Below are 14136 nucleotides of genomic sequence, written 5' to 3'. Positions count from 1 at the left end.
TTCAATTCCCAGCGACCACATGATGGCTCACAACCATCTGTACAGCTACAGTATACTCATATACATAAAATAAATAAAATAAACCTTAGAAACAAAACAATATAACATGAACATTCTGAAAATAGTTACTTTCTAAAGTAAAATAAAGTTTTATGGTGATTTGCTAATCTCTTAACTTCTAATTTATCAGACAGATTACCATATATGTTATATATTATAATGTATGGTCCTAAGTATTTCAAAATACTTCCGGGTAGAGTCTATCAAAGAAATCATACATAGTGGAATTCTAAGTCGTTTCAGGCAACTGTAGAAATTCTTTGATCAAAGCTCTGACAAGCAGTAGATTTAAAAGGCCCAGTGAGCTGGCTCAGCCAGTAAGAGTGAGGCTAACAAGCCTGACAGCCTGGGTTTGATTCCCAGAGATGCCATGGTGGAAGCAGAGAACACATTCCTGCAAAACTTCCACATACAGTAACAGAAAAGTGATATCCTGAAGACTTGTCTTTACATCTCCAAGTGAGTGTGTGGCATGCATGTGTACACACATACAGAAAATAAATATAAATATATGAAGATATTTTTCAAGTAATTTCAAAGGCATAGAGACAGCTCGGTGGTATATGCTTGCCTAGCATGCAGAAAGCTTGGAGTTCAAGCCCAGCCCCTCTGGAGGTGGAAGCTGCAAGGTCAAGGTCATCCTCCACTACATGCTGTCTTTGAAGACAGCTTGGGAGACCAGAAACCCTGGCTCTGAGGCCACAAAGTAGGACCTACCTCAAAAAGAAACAGAAAAGTTATTTCTACCTCAGAAACCACAGCACTGAACTTTTTATAATCAGTTACATAAACCCAGGAATGTATTTTAGGACTCTGAAAAAAAAAAAATCTTTACCAATGCCTGTGCTCATCACAGTGTGTCCTGGTCATTTGGAGCTTCATGAATCATAATATACTTTAAAAAAAAAAAAAAAACCTTCATGATTGCTAATATCACCACTTATCTTATAGAGAAATTCTTGAAGCCCTGTGAATCTGTCAAGCTCAGACTTAAGAGAAACCAGTTTGAATTTTACTTTGGGGCACAACTATTTCTGGTAACACCCCCCTTCAAAATGCACGCCACTGTTAAGAGCGATCCTTTAACACCTCCAAACGACACCTCAGTAAGTCTTCAACTGCCCAGGCTTTACAATGAAAACGTGTGACATGGACTGCACTCCATTTTTCCATACATGTCCAAGAGGAAAACCGTTTAACTAGATGATCTTCAAACTCTTTCCAGTGACACTGGACTCAGTATGACTCAAATTTTCCACGCAACTAATCAGTGTATATGTACTTCTGGAAAAGTAGAAAAGAAAAAAGTCCAAACTAACTTAAATAAATTAATTCAACTATTGGGAAAATATCCCAAAGTTAAAAAAAAAAAAAAACCAAAAACCCTATCAAACAAACACATAAAACCAAAAAAACAAGTCAAAACCAACAACAAAGGACATGAAGGTCACACAAGCTGTACAGGAAGGCTCTCCATGATCAATGCGTCCTGAAGTTAACTACATTCAGTCTTACTACAGAGGAATACTATGTACTGCAGTTCCAGGCTAACGTGGCAGAGGGAGGGGTTTGCAGTGTGTGCTTTTTTTTTTCCCCCAAAATTAGATGTATTGTTCCAAAGGAAGGAGTTAGGTCACAACAAAACAACAAAGGAGTCACACATACATTTATGTGGGGAGTGGAAGGTGGATGGAGACTGAATGTACAGAACATACAATTAAAAAAAGAAAAAATAAAGCCCATAGTGAAAATCAAAATGAAAGCCTATTAACTGAGTCGGGCTCAAACTGGAGCAAAGTGGCAGAATTCCTCGAAGCTGCAGCACCTCAGCTCCAATGAATTATCCTTAAGACAGGATTCCACCCTCCTTAGCTAGACAAACGATTGCATCAGGCGCCAGAGCAGGCGCAACCCGACCGGTGTTTACAGCTAGTAGGTCATGGATGCCGGGCCCTACTGTAAGCTCTGGCTCTCACTGGGTGTGGGTATCATTCCAAATACTTTTCTCCTTTCCCTCTTAAGTCTGATCACCACCACTCAGTGCTACAGTAAAAAAAGGAGATCTGCATTAAATCCCCAGATTCTCCAGCTAAGAAACCTCCCTTCCCTTCCGCAAAATGACATTTTCAGGTGTTCCACCCTAAGAATGGATGACTTCACTGAGTGGCTCGGTCAGTCCATCTACAATTTCCAGCTTGATCCGAAAGCTCGCTGGTTCCAGACACTCTCTTCAGAAGGCAGAAAGATGACAGGAGAGGGATCATGAATTCGCATCAGTATTGGAGGGGGGTGGGGGGTCGACACCTCCCCATAGCCACGTTTCGACCGTGAGCCAGTCCTCAGGCTAAACACTGAAGCAAGGAAGATAAAGAGAAGGGAACGCTTCCCAAAGCATCCCCAAGACTAAAGAAAAGAAGCGCGCAGCATCAGCTTGCCGCTGAGCCGAGCCATCGGGGCGCTCAAAGAGGGAGGCGAAGCCTACGGCTGGATTCGGGGTACGCAGAGAGGGCACGAGGCCCAAGGATCACGGATGCCGACGCAGCGCGGGGACAGGGGAAGGACGGACAGGAGCGGGGTGCGGCGCGCGGCTGCGGGCGAGGGTCGGTACCTGCTGGCGCACGGCTAGCCGCAGTGGGGCCAGCAGCTCCTCCGCGCTGTCCATGCTGCTCCGGGAGGCGGCGGGCTGCGCGGGAGCGCTGAGGAGCCGCTGAGACGCGGACGCTGCGACCACTCGGGGCGGCGACAGGAGCGGCAGCGCGGCGCGGGTGGCTCTGAGCAGCGAGGGGAGCAGACAGGGCATGAGCACGCCGCCTAGGCGGTGCGCAGGGCGGCTACGGAAGCGGCGCGCGGCCCGCCCGGTGCATGATGAAATAGCGCAGCCAGGCCGCAGGCGCGCGCAGCCGCACTTCCCGCAGGCGCGCGCAGCCGCCGCGTCTGCAACCGCAGATTCGGCAGAGAACCCGGAAGGGCACCAACTTGCTCAAAAATGTGTGAAGAGGACGCTCCAGACAAATGCACAGAAGGACATGGCTTCTGAGAGTGCAGTCCTAACCTAGATGCCCGAGCACCTTTAGATCGTGGGCTTCTCTGTTGTCCCAGACGCTCGAATCGCCCCACTGGAACACCCATACTTCTGCTTCTTCCTCAGCCCATTGTTTAGAAGAGTATATAAAGTCACATAAAATCGGAACCTAGAGTTACTATAACTCTAGTGGGTCATGGTGATGCACATCCGTAATCCCAGCACTTGGGAAGACGAGGTAGGAGGATCGTGAGTTCAAGACCAGCCTAAAATACACAGTGAGCCTCTGTCTTTAAGAAACAAACAAACAACAACAGCAAAAACAAAAATATTGCTCAAGACCCAATGTTCCTCGGACTATTTATAGGAATCAGAGTTGCTGTTCTTCTCAGGGCATGCCAGTTAATTTGAAAGACAAGGTGTAGAGGCAAAGGAAAAGTGATTTTACTTGGATAACCACCTCATGGAGCAGTCAGGGGAACTCTAGCCTCAAAGCTCTTGCAGAAGTTATATAGGTTGGATGCTCCCAAACTTGTGGACACCTCACAGCCAGTCAGCCAGATGATGGGCCCAACCGGGAGATACCACCTTCCAGTTTCACAAATATCAAGAAGACCATCATTATCCTTGTGCTATTGTTGTGATTGGTTAGCTGGTTTTTTACACAGTGGACAGTCTAGAGGGCAATGAACCTGGCTCAAGGCCCTCTTTCAGAGAACCCAACTCCATGCAGTGAGAGACCACACGTTCTCAACTCCCAGAAATCTTTGATGCTGTTTTTTAGGGTGAAGAACCAGACACAAGGTAGTTACTAGTTTACCCAGTATCCCCAAGACAAAAGTTAAGCAAGAGGAGGTTTGTGACGCTCTTCATTTGCTTCCAAGTTGCTTTTACTGCCAATTTTAGGGATCACGCGTATTTTTATTAGCTTTACTGGATATAACACCTGGGGTGCTGTGGCAATCTTGGTGTTTTTCAGGAACTTGAAGGTGTAAACCAGTTTAAGTTCCTGGCCCTTTCCTGCAGCCTGCACAGATATCCAAGGGTGACCTTTTGAAATCTGGAGGCTTAAAATTTCACACTCAGAACATGCTATTGCCACCATTGTTTAGAAACATAGATCCAGTGAAGGGGTCCTGACAAAGATCGCTGATGCGTCCTTAGTCTTCACCTATAGTCACTTTTCTGACACCTCAGGCCACCCTGCTTCTTTATCTACAAATAACTCCAAACCCCAGTCTCCAGGAGTCAGGTCCGAAATTCGTTCTCATGGCTACATGCTTGGCAGTCTCATGCATATTTTCCCAGTGACTGGCATGATATGGGCCTGTTTGAGCAAGCCAGGAACAAGTCCAGACAGACCTTTACCCATGGTTTAGCAGCTTGCAGTGTGGGGAACCCATGGACTAATCCAGGCACAGACCAGACCCCTTGTCCCAGGGAATTGGCCCATTGCTGCTGACCTGCAAATTTCCCTTAGCAATGGAGAATGCTTCCTAGGCTTGGGAGACGGTTTACTCAGTGAGTAAATTTGGTGTAAGTAGCTGGGTGCTTCATTTCTTCTCTCTGGTTTGGAATTGGTGGTGAAAGTCTTAGTCCCAGATACTCTTTATTGCTTTGGCTGCCACTTCCAAGGATCTCGGTTCCCAATACTGTTGGCTGGAAGTTTGGAATTTTAGCCAGTCCTAGCTAAAGTGTAAACATCTAAGATTAACACCCAAACCCACTCGAGACTGAGATAAGGAGATGTGGACAACAAAGGAGGCCTCTCTACACCAGCCTGGTATAGCAACTTGCTCTATAGGAAAACTTAGGCCACAACCTACATAAGTTTGAAAATGAAAAGGTTAGTCATAGGTACAGGCAACTTTAATGAGTTCTGTTCTGTCATAAAATAATTTAGAGCCATCTGGATTTTTGTAAACTGGTAACTTGATATTATTATATTGTTCTGTCTCATTCACTTATGGGTTAAATTAAAATAAAAAAAAACTTTTCAAATTGCTGCATCCTTCTCTTGTCACCGCAGCTGCCACAGCTCCCTGGAGACCACGACTGGGATTCTGTGCTCTCAGTGCCAAAGCAGAGTCTGTTCCCACTCAGGGAACCATGACAGTATTTGGTGACACAATTAGGAAGCTGTCAATTCCTCCTCATACCCTCTCTGTGTAGACATCATGATGACAACCCCTTTAACCTTCTTGCAGGGATGCTCCAAGGGCTTACTTGTGTCCTGCCTTCTCTCCTTACCAACACTTTGAGGAGAAATGGAAATGTATTGAAAAGAACCGAGTGGGCTCCAGTAGACACCAGCCAGAGCCCCTCTGTTGTCTTCAGTACAGTCTGTTAACTAACACAAAACATGTGAGTTAGTTTGCAGACAAGCATTATGTCTCTCTGCAGACAAAATGAAGGAACTAAGAGCTGGTTCGATGTCCAAGGGATAAAGTGGTCTCTGTACAAGCATAAGGACTTGAGTTAAGATGTCAAGCTGACTATTAAGTAATTATCTGGGGAGTAAGGTTTAGGAAATGAGACAAAGCAGAAACAATGCCAAATAGACTTGTTAGTGCTAGGAGGACTGTCTTAGTTAGGGTTTCGTTGCTGTGAAGAGACACCATGACCAAGGCAACTCTTCTAAAGGAAAACATTTAATTGGGGCTGACAGTCTCAGAGGTTTAGCCCATTATCATCATGGCAGGAAACATGGCAGCATGCAGGCAGACGTGGTGCTGGAAGAGCTGAGAGTTCTACATGCTGATCCATAGGCAGCAGGAAATGTCTTCCACACTGGGCAGAGCTTGAGCATAGGAAACTTCAAAGCCTGCCCCCACAGTGACACACTTCCTCCAACAAGGCCACACCCACTCTGACAAGGCCACACCCACTCTGACAAGGCCACACCTCCTAATAGTGCCACTCCCCATGGGCCAAGCATTCCAACATCTAAGTCTATGGGAGCCATACCCATTCAAACCACCACAAGTACCTTAACCCATTTGCCAGCTTCAGTGGGGCTAGACAAACATTAACCCATTTGCCAGTTTCAATGATGATAGGAGAATACTGAGCCACTCACAAGCTTCAGTGATGCTAGGAACATCTTAACCCGTTCGCTAGCTTCAATGATAAAGGATCATTTTAACCCAGTCACTGGCTTCACTTCTGTCATATAAAACTAGATGATCATCTAAGCCCTTGAATCGGATTCTTCCCTGCCAACTCCTGAATAGTCTCTGAGCACTAGGCAGGCCACTTAGTTCCATTAACAGACAGAGAGAGACCTGGAGGTTGGCAGATAGTGGGAGCTGATATGGAGTAGAAGAACCAAGAGCTCCATGAAGTTGGGTTTTTCCAGGGTGTAAGAGTAGCTTTCTGGAGCAGTCTTGGGTGGAGGAGTGCCCAGAGGAACAGAGATGAGCCGCCCCTGACAGAGGGGCTTGAAGGACAGTAGGCTTCTTGGGCAGAGTCAGCATTTGGTTGAAGCCAGAGTAGTTAAAATACTTCCTATTCAGGGCCAAAGAGTGTCAGTGTTTAGACTGGCAAAGCTTGTTTCAGCTGCCTCCACTGGGCAGGTACAATGGCCTCAAGGTGGAGGCACTCCCGTTTGCCTCTCGTTTAAAGAGTCTGGAATTCATGGGCCACTAACAGTAATCACAAATATGGCCTCATATCCACCAAATTTAAAAGCAAATCAGTCCTCAGCTGTTTGTGGTTAAAGTATACTCAAGTACCTGCCGGGCACTTACAGGAGAATGGATACTATCAGAAATTGTGTTGTTAAGTGAAATGAGCCAGACTCAGAAAGACAATTGTTCCATGTTTTCTTTGATGTGTTGAATTTCAACTTAAATGTGTGTGTGTGTGTGTGTGTGTGTGTGTGTGTGTGTTTCTTTATATATGTCTGTTTGTAGGTTATGGAACTAGAAAGGGGCTCATGAGAGCAAAGGAGATCTTAAGGGAAGTAAAGATTCCACAATTTCCTCGTCCTGTGTGGCTTGGTCCCAGAAACTTGAGTGGCGAAGTGTGAGAATGAAGACAAACTTGGACCAGGCATGTTGTGCACAGTCTGCTATGGTGGCACCAGCTATGCAGCAGCCTGGAGCCCCTGCATGCTTCTGCTGACAGAGAGGGGAGAGTTAACTTGTTCGGTGAGGAGGTCTCTATAAGGTGAGTGGCTCAGGGTCTAAGTATCTGGGAGGAGGAAGCTGCAGTTGTTAGGGGTTTGTGTACACACTGGCCACTCATTCATCAACACTCACACTCCTCCACACCGCCGACATCCACACTGGCACCAGAAGAAGGCTTTGCCGTCCCTCTGAGCCCGATTCTGAGGGAAGGGCTTGGCTGTTTTTCTCATGGATCTGAGGCCTTGGCCCTTGGCATGGCCGGCTCAGGTCAAACAATACACATTCGCTTAGAACTTCACTAGCTCAGGCCTTCATCTGTTTCCTACAGGTGGGTAGTAGAGAAGACACTGGGATACAAGGACTTGGAGAGCAAAAAGGGCTCTGCCTGGGAAAAGGAAGGCAACAAGCTAAAGGCAAGATGGGGACATGGGAAGACAATAGGGAAAGAAACAATATAAAAACAAACTGTAATGCCATGATAAAAAAAAAAAGCCATTAAAATACACAAACTTGTCGGTGAGGTTGTCACAGGAAAGACCCATTGACACCTGAAGGAGAGATCACTGGCAGTCATCAGCCACCTGAAATGTCTCTCAGACCAGGTTCCACCTTAAGGTTAACTTGGGTGCAGTCCATTGTGAACATACACACAAACACACACACATACACACAAACACACACACACACACACACACACAATTTCTCTTACCAAAGACTTGCACTTCAAACTGCTTTTGTTGCCTGAGAAGAAAGAGTCCCTCTTACAGGTTCTTAGTCTTGAAATAAAAGGATTTAAGAAAGGAGTCAGAAAGAAACTAACAGGACAGCCAGCCGCCAGGAGGAAAGAGATGGGAAGAGAAAAGAAGTTCTGCTTTCAGGATGAAGATTTAGCTTAGCAGTCGAAAAGGACAATGGAAAGAAGAAACCCAAGTTCTGAGTTCTAACTCAGAAAGCAGTGGGCTTAGCAGAGAAGATCTGCAAGCAGCTTCATGGAGTGGGGGTGTATATATATATGGGATCTAGTGTGTGTGTGTTGGGGGGGGGGTAACTGGTCCTCCCTTTTTCTGGTCATGTCTTCAGGTGTATCATGTTTCTTTCCACCCCTCCCCCACCCGCACTCTCCCATCCCCCCCAGCTTCAGACTGGTTGTAAAACAGGATTTCCTCCTATGGCAGAAGGTCTCCAGCATTGTCTGGGCCTGGGAGGCTTAATGTCTATATCAAAAAACTATTACCAGCCATTGATGGAGTCAATTGTAAAGGGAACAGCTGACCATCAGCGGTCCTATACACCTCCAAAATGGCTGGCACATTGATATTCATGTCCCAAATGGTACTTGGAAATAGATGGCAACAGTGAATGGTTGGTCTCTCCTATCTTGCTGACACCTACCCTATGCCACTTCAAAGTGGTGGGAGAAACCCTGGGATTCGAGTCTCAGTCAAAGGTTTTGTCACTGTGGCAAACATCCAGAAGAAATGGTTTAAAGGAAGGAGGATTGCTTTCGGCTCACTGCTTCTGAGGTGTCAGTCCACGGTCACCTGGGTCTGAGGTAAGGTTGAGCATCCTGATGTCATGAGTCTGAGTAGTGGAAGGTTGTTCAGCCTCATGGCAGCCAGGAACCAAAGAGAATAACTTAGAGATGGGGAGAAAGGAAAAGATATGCCGCAGACCCTCTGGGCCCTTTTGTCTGAGTGGAACGAGTCTCTGGGGCAGGTGGGCAAGGCGTCAGCGGGTGACAGACAGACCAACACGGAGATTGTGCAGAATCTGAATGTATTGTCACAAAGTGAACACCAGTCTTATATAGTACAGAAAATACAAGGGGTCAGAAGTCACAGCAGGCAAAGTACATTGAAGTTGCCTGACACAAAACAAAGGAATGACTACAAAGGGACTCACAGGAACCAGGTAAATGTTTACAGTAAAGATAAAGCAGTCCTACCTAGGGTCAGCTTAAATGACAGGTAAGGATTTCACACTCTAGTGCTATACCTTTGAACCTTGTGAAGGCTCGCACCAGCGGGTTCTGCTCTTGGCAGGCCTCATGAATAATGCAATATCACAACCCCCCCCCACTCCGATTTCCTAGGCCTTGCTATATTCTTATATGAGTGTAACTTTTAAGTATCTGGAGAATCTCCATTTGTCAGGTGGCAGAGGTGTGATGATGTGTGCACAGGTGGCAGAGATGTGATGATTTGCCAGGAGAATTCACCAACTTGCTTCTAATATGCAATGCAGCCTGTACTGAAGATTTCTATCTCAGTGGGATTCCCTAGCTCTTTTTATGGTATTCCCTTGTTTGGGTGAGATTTGCTACTGTGATGTGTGCACAGGTGGCACAGGTGTGATGTCTGCACAGATGGCAGAGGTGTGATGTCTGCACAGGTGGCACAGGTGTGATGTGTGCACAGGTGGCAGAGGTGTGATGTGTGCACAGGTGGCAGAGGTGTGATGTGTGCACAGGTGGCAGAGGTGTGATGTGTGCACAGGTGGCACAGGTGTGATGTCTGCACAGGTGGCAGAGGTGTGATGTCTGCACAGGTGGCAGAGGTGTGATGTCTGCACAGGTGGCAGAGGTGTGATGTGTGCACAGGTGGCAGAGGTGTGATGTGTGCACAGGTGGCACAGGTGTGATGTCTGCACAGGTGGCAGAGGTGTGATGTGTGCACAGGTGGCACAGGTGTGATGTCTGCACAGGTGGCAGAGGTGTGATGTGTGCACAGGTGGCACAGGTGCGATGTGAGCACAGGTGGCAGAGGTGTGATGTGTGCACAGGTGGCACAGGTGTGATGTGTGCACAGGTGGCAGAGGTGTGATGTGTGCACAAGTGGCAGAGGTGTGATGTGTGCACAGGTGGCACAGGTGCGATGTGTGCACGGATGGCACAGGTGTGATGTGAGCACAGGAGACTGGTTTCTCTCCAGTCTTCTCCCAGTCTGTTCCCTCTAAACTGTCTAATCCTGGCTCCCTTAGAATGTCCTCCATGATATGTTTGTCTGGTACACACCCCACACAAACAAGTTCTAGGTTATGGTCGTGGACCAAGACTGGGCATGAGATACCTGGTGGATCCGATTATGAATGCAGGGGCACGGCTCCCTGATAGAGCTCACAGACACATCCTAAGGTACTTAGCTGTTTCAGGAAGAGGTTACCCAGTAAGAAACGTCCTTAGCGGACAGTGCAGGAAAGGGACAAGGTGGAGGATTGCTTAGTCACCATAAACAGGGATATGATAATCATATGTAGTGATGGTAAGTTGCCTGCTAGAGAAAACAGAAGCCTCCACTTAGAATATTCCCTGTTTTAATTTCCCTGTGTGATATCTCCACAGCCACAGAGCGCACCTGCGACTTCCCTTCTCCAGGTCCAAGTCCACCCCCCCCCCCACAGGGGCCTATCGTCAGCCTCATGTCCCCTGTCACACTCACTGACGAAGACCCTCTCACATCCTCCACATCTGACCTGACCTCATGGTGGTGAGGCTTCTAGGGAAACCAATGAGATTTGAGCAGCTTAGAAGGCAGAACATGGAATCAGAGTTGGTTGAATTCTGGCAGACAGCTTCCAGAAGAATTGGACCAAGATAGCTTAGCAGTGTACTGTTAAGTTTCCCAAAGACTGGCATTGAGACAAAAGCCAGCATTCCTTCAGGGACTTAAGATAGTTTCTACCTACTGAGAGTCATTCTCTGACAGAAGGGACACATGGCTCCTCCATGAACCTACGCCTGTGGTGCCTACTAGCCTATCAAGTCCTATGCCAGCCTCTAGGTTCCCTCAGTCCCTACCACAAGCACCTGCTACAGTCATCATGGCTGGCATAACCCACCCCAACCCTAAACCTCTCCAACCACTGAGCTTCCCTTCCCTTCCCCCCAGCTTCTCTTTCTCTCCTATGTAACCTCTTGGTTCCCATGCTCTTTCTTGGTCCTCTTGGTGACCAGGCCAGCTCAGTCAGTCAACAGGGGAGGGAGGGAGGGAGGGAGGGAGGGAGGGAGGGAGGGAGGGAGGATTAAAGGAAGAAAAAGACAACTAGACAGCATTATAGCATGACTTCAGCCAGTGCGGAAGCTGAAACCTTTATTTTTACCCTAGTCTGCCTTTATACCATTCTTGGTACGTGCAAAGTCAGTTCTTAGATCAAAGACAAAGCAGTCAGGGAACAAACAAGGCAATAAACAAAGTCCCCAGATCACTGTGTCTAGGGGCTTATCAGGATGACCAAGATAAAAGGAATGCCACACAGTCCTCGGCTGTTTACCTCGAGCTTTGTATTAGCCCGAGTATAAATCTTCTTATCTCTTGCCCTCCTAGCCCAGTGTAAGTATTCTTGCCAGTATCCCAGATGTGGCATCAAGGGCATCAGGGTCATCAGGGGCATCAAGGCTCCGCCCAGCTCAGCCTTCTCTCCCCTCTCTCTTTCCTTTCTCTCTAGCTCTTCTCCACCCCTCTATCCTCTCGTGGCCCTGCTCAGTCTAGACCCTTCCAGATGGCTCTGGCTCGACTCTCCCTCATATGTACAATAACCCTTCTCCTTGGCCTTACCTTGGAACTGCCATGTCCTTCTTTTCATTTATGTACTGCCTAGGAGCTGTGGTCTCAAGTCAGAGACTCAAGGCACAGACATAGAACACACAGAGGGGTGTGAAGTCCATGGGTGCGGGGCCTAAGGGTGCAGGATTCTTTGTGCTTCTCCGATATTGATTTTTTCAGTGATTTTACTTAAAGTATTGTTTGTGTTGCCTATTTGCCAAGTATGACTTCACTTTCTACCCGAAACAGAATGACCTATAAAAATAGCTGAAACACTGAAACAATGGGTCATTTCCCTAAACAACCTGCTGACTGCTGTGTGTGCTTTTGTAAAATCTTGCTTGCCCACCGCACGTTGTGGTTTTCAAGCATACAGTGAGAACGCACACTAGACCTAGCCTACAAGCTTTCCAGGAGCTATCCTGGCTTTGATCCGCTGGTGCGCTTCTCTGGATTTTCTCTCTAAGCTAACAAATCTCAGTCTCCATGTTTACCTTTTGGGTCAGGATGTGAAGGTGAGACAGCCATACCACATTGGGCTCTCCTCAGGAACTCTTCAAAGACTACTGTCAACTTGTCTCACTGTCAGGCCTCCACACACTGTGTAACAGTTACTATTTCTCTGTCAGTGTGTCTGGGCCACGGTGCTAGTCAGTTTTCATTGCTGTAACGAAATATCTGAGAGAAGCAAAGGAGGAGAAGAATTTGTTTTAATGTCAGAGGTTATAGTCAGCAGCTAGCTCTATCCTTTCTGGGCCTGTTGGCAGAAGTTTGTTTGTTTGTTTTTAATTTTATTTATTTATTTATTTATTTATTTATTTAATGTATATGAGTACACTGTAGCTGTCCTCAGACACACCAGAAGAGGCCATTACAGATAATTGTGAGCCACCATGTCCTTGCTGGGATTTGAACTCAGTACAAGGCATCCCTTCCCCCTGAGGGACCAGATACACACACCGGTATAGTATAGAATAGAGTTTATTTAGGGCGTGGGGAGGAGAGTTAAGAGGGTAGCAGAGGCAGAGAAAGGCAGAAAGAAGGAGAGAGTAGAGAAGTAGAGGCTGGCCATGAACAGATGGAGAGGGGGGGAAGGGGAAGGGGAGAGAGAGGGGAAGCAAGGAGGCAAGAGGCAAGGGAGGAGTAAGAGAGAGAGGAGGGGGCAAGCAGCCCCTTTTATAGTGCCAGGCCTACCTGGCCATTTGCCAGGTAACTGTGGGGGTGAAGTCCAGACAGAATACCAATGAAATGACTTAGCTTGGTTGGGCGTAGAGGGAGGGAATGAAGGTTATTTGGTAAGTGGTGGTTTGACTGTGCAGTTCTAGAACACATGGTCCCAGCTGGTGGAGCTGTCACTTGGGGGGAGGGGCAGGACTTTTAGGAGGTGGGGGATAGCTAAAGGAAATTGCTTACTGGGAGGCAGGTCTTAAAGGGGTTAGAGTCCATGCTATCCCTCTCTCCTCTCCTTCTCGTGCCCTGCCTCAGTCTTCCTCCCTCTTTCCTTCCCGACTACTAATGTTTCTTAACCAGCAGGCTCAAAAGTGCTGGAGGCACTGAGCCACCCTTTGCATGTCTTTCCCACTACTGGGGACCGTATCCCCAAACCACAAACCGTGAGCCCAGATGAGCCCTTCCTCCTGGAGTTTCTTCTTGCCAAACAGTCGTGGGAAGCAGAAAAGTGGCCAATACAGTAGCCACACACACACACACAGGTTTATTTACACAACCAGTGCCTTGTGACAGCACAGCTCCATCGGCCCCACTGCCCTGCGAGGAAAGCCGTTCCTTCCACCACTGCTTTGCAGTTGCCAAGCTCCAAGCATCCGGGGACACTGCTGCTGTGTTGCATTGTGAAAACATGCCATCCCTGGCTGTTCTGGGTGGAGGGATGGAGGCTCTGGGTTATGCCTGGCCATCCTTTGTGCCTTTTTGCCTTGTGTCCTTAGGGTGATAAGACTGGACAGTGTAAAAGATGGTGTTGGGAGCCGCGCCCACATTCGCCGTTACAAGATGGCGCTGACATCCTGTGTTCTAAGTGGTAAACAAATAATCTGCGCATGTGCCAAGGGTATCTTATGACTACTTGTACTCTGCTTTCCCCGTGACGTCAACTCGGCCGATGGGCTGCAGCCAATCAAGGAGTGACACGTCCGAGGCGAAGGAGAATGCTCCTTAAGAGGGACGGGGTTTCGTTTTTCTCTCTCTCTTGCTTCTTGCTCTCTTGCTTCCTGCACCCTGGCTCCTGAAGATGTAAGAAATAAAGCTTTGCCGCAGAAGATTCTGGTCTGTGGTGTTCTTCCTGGCCGGTCGTGAGAACGCGTCTAATAACAATTGGTGCCGAATTCCGGGACGAAGAAAAAACTCGGGACTGGCGCAAGGAAGA

The 14136-nt window shown here is 47.5% G+C and overlaps 1 protein-coding gene across 1 annotated transcript in view; it reads right to left on the bottom strand.

The window, feature by feature from the left end:
- Positions 1-2901, bottom strand: part of Gars (glycyl-tRNA synthetase) — a 41504-nt gene extending 38603 nt beyond the window's left edge. The window contains exon 1 of the mRNA NM_180678.3: positions 2669-2901. Within this exon, the coding sequence (NP_851009.2) occupies positions 2669-2860 (192 nt within the window). The 5' untranslated portion in view covers positions 2861-2901. The remainder of the gene's footprint in view (positions 1-2668) is intronic.
- Positions 2902-14136: the final 11235 nt, after the last annotated feature.

Source organism: Mus musculus, chromosome 6, assembly GCF_000001635.26.
Source record: "Mus musculus strain C57BL/6J chromosome 6, GRCm38.p6 C57BL/6J".
Lineage (NCBI taxonomy): Eukaryota > Metazoa > Chordata > Mammalia > Rodentia > Muridae > Mus > Mus musculus.
The sequence above is the reverse complement of the archived record's forward strand: the minus strand, read 5'-3'. Positions and strand labels throughout refer to the sequence as shown.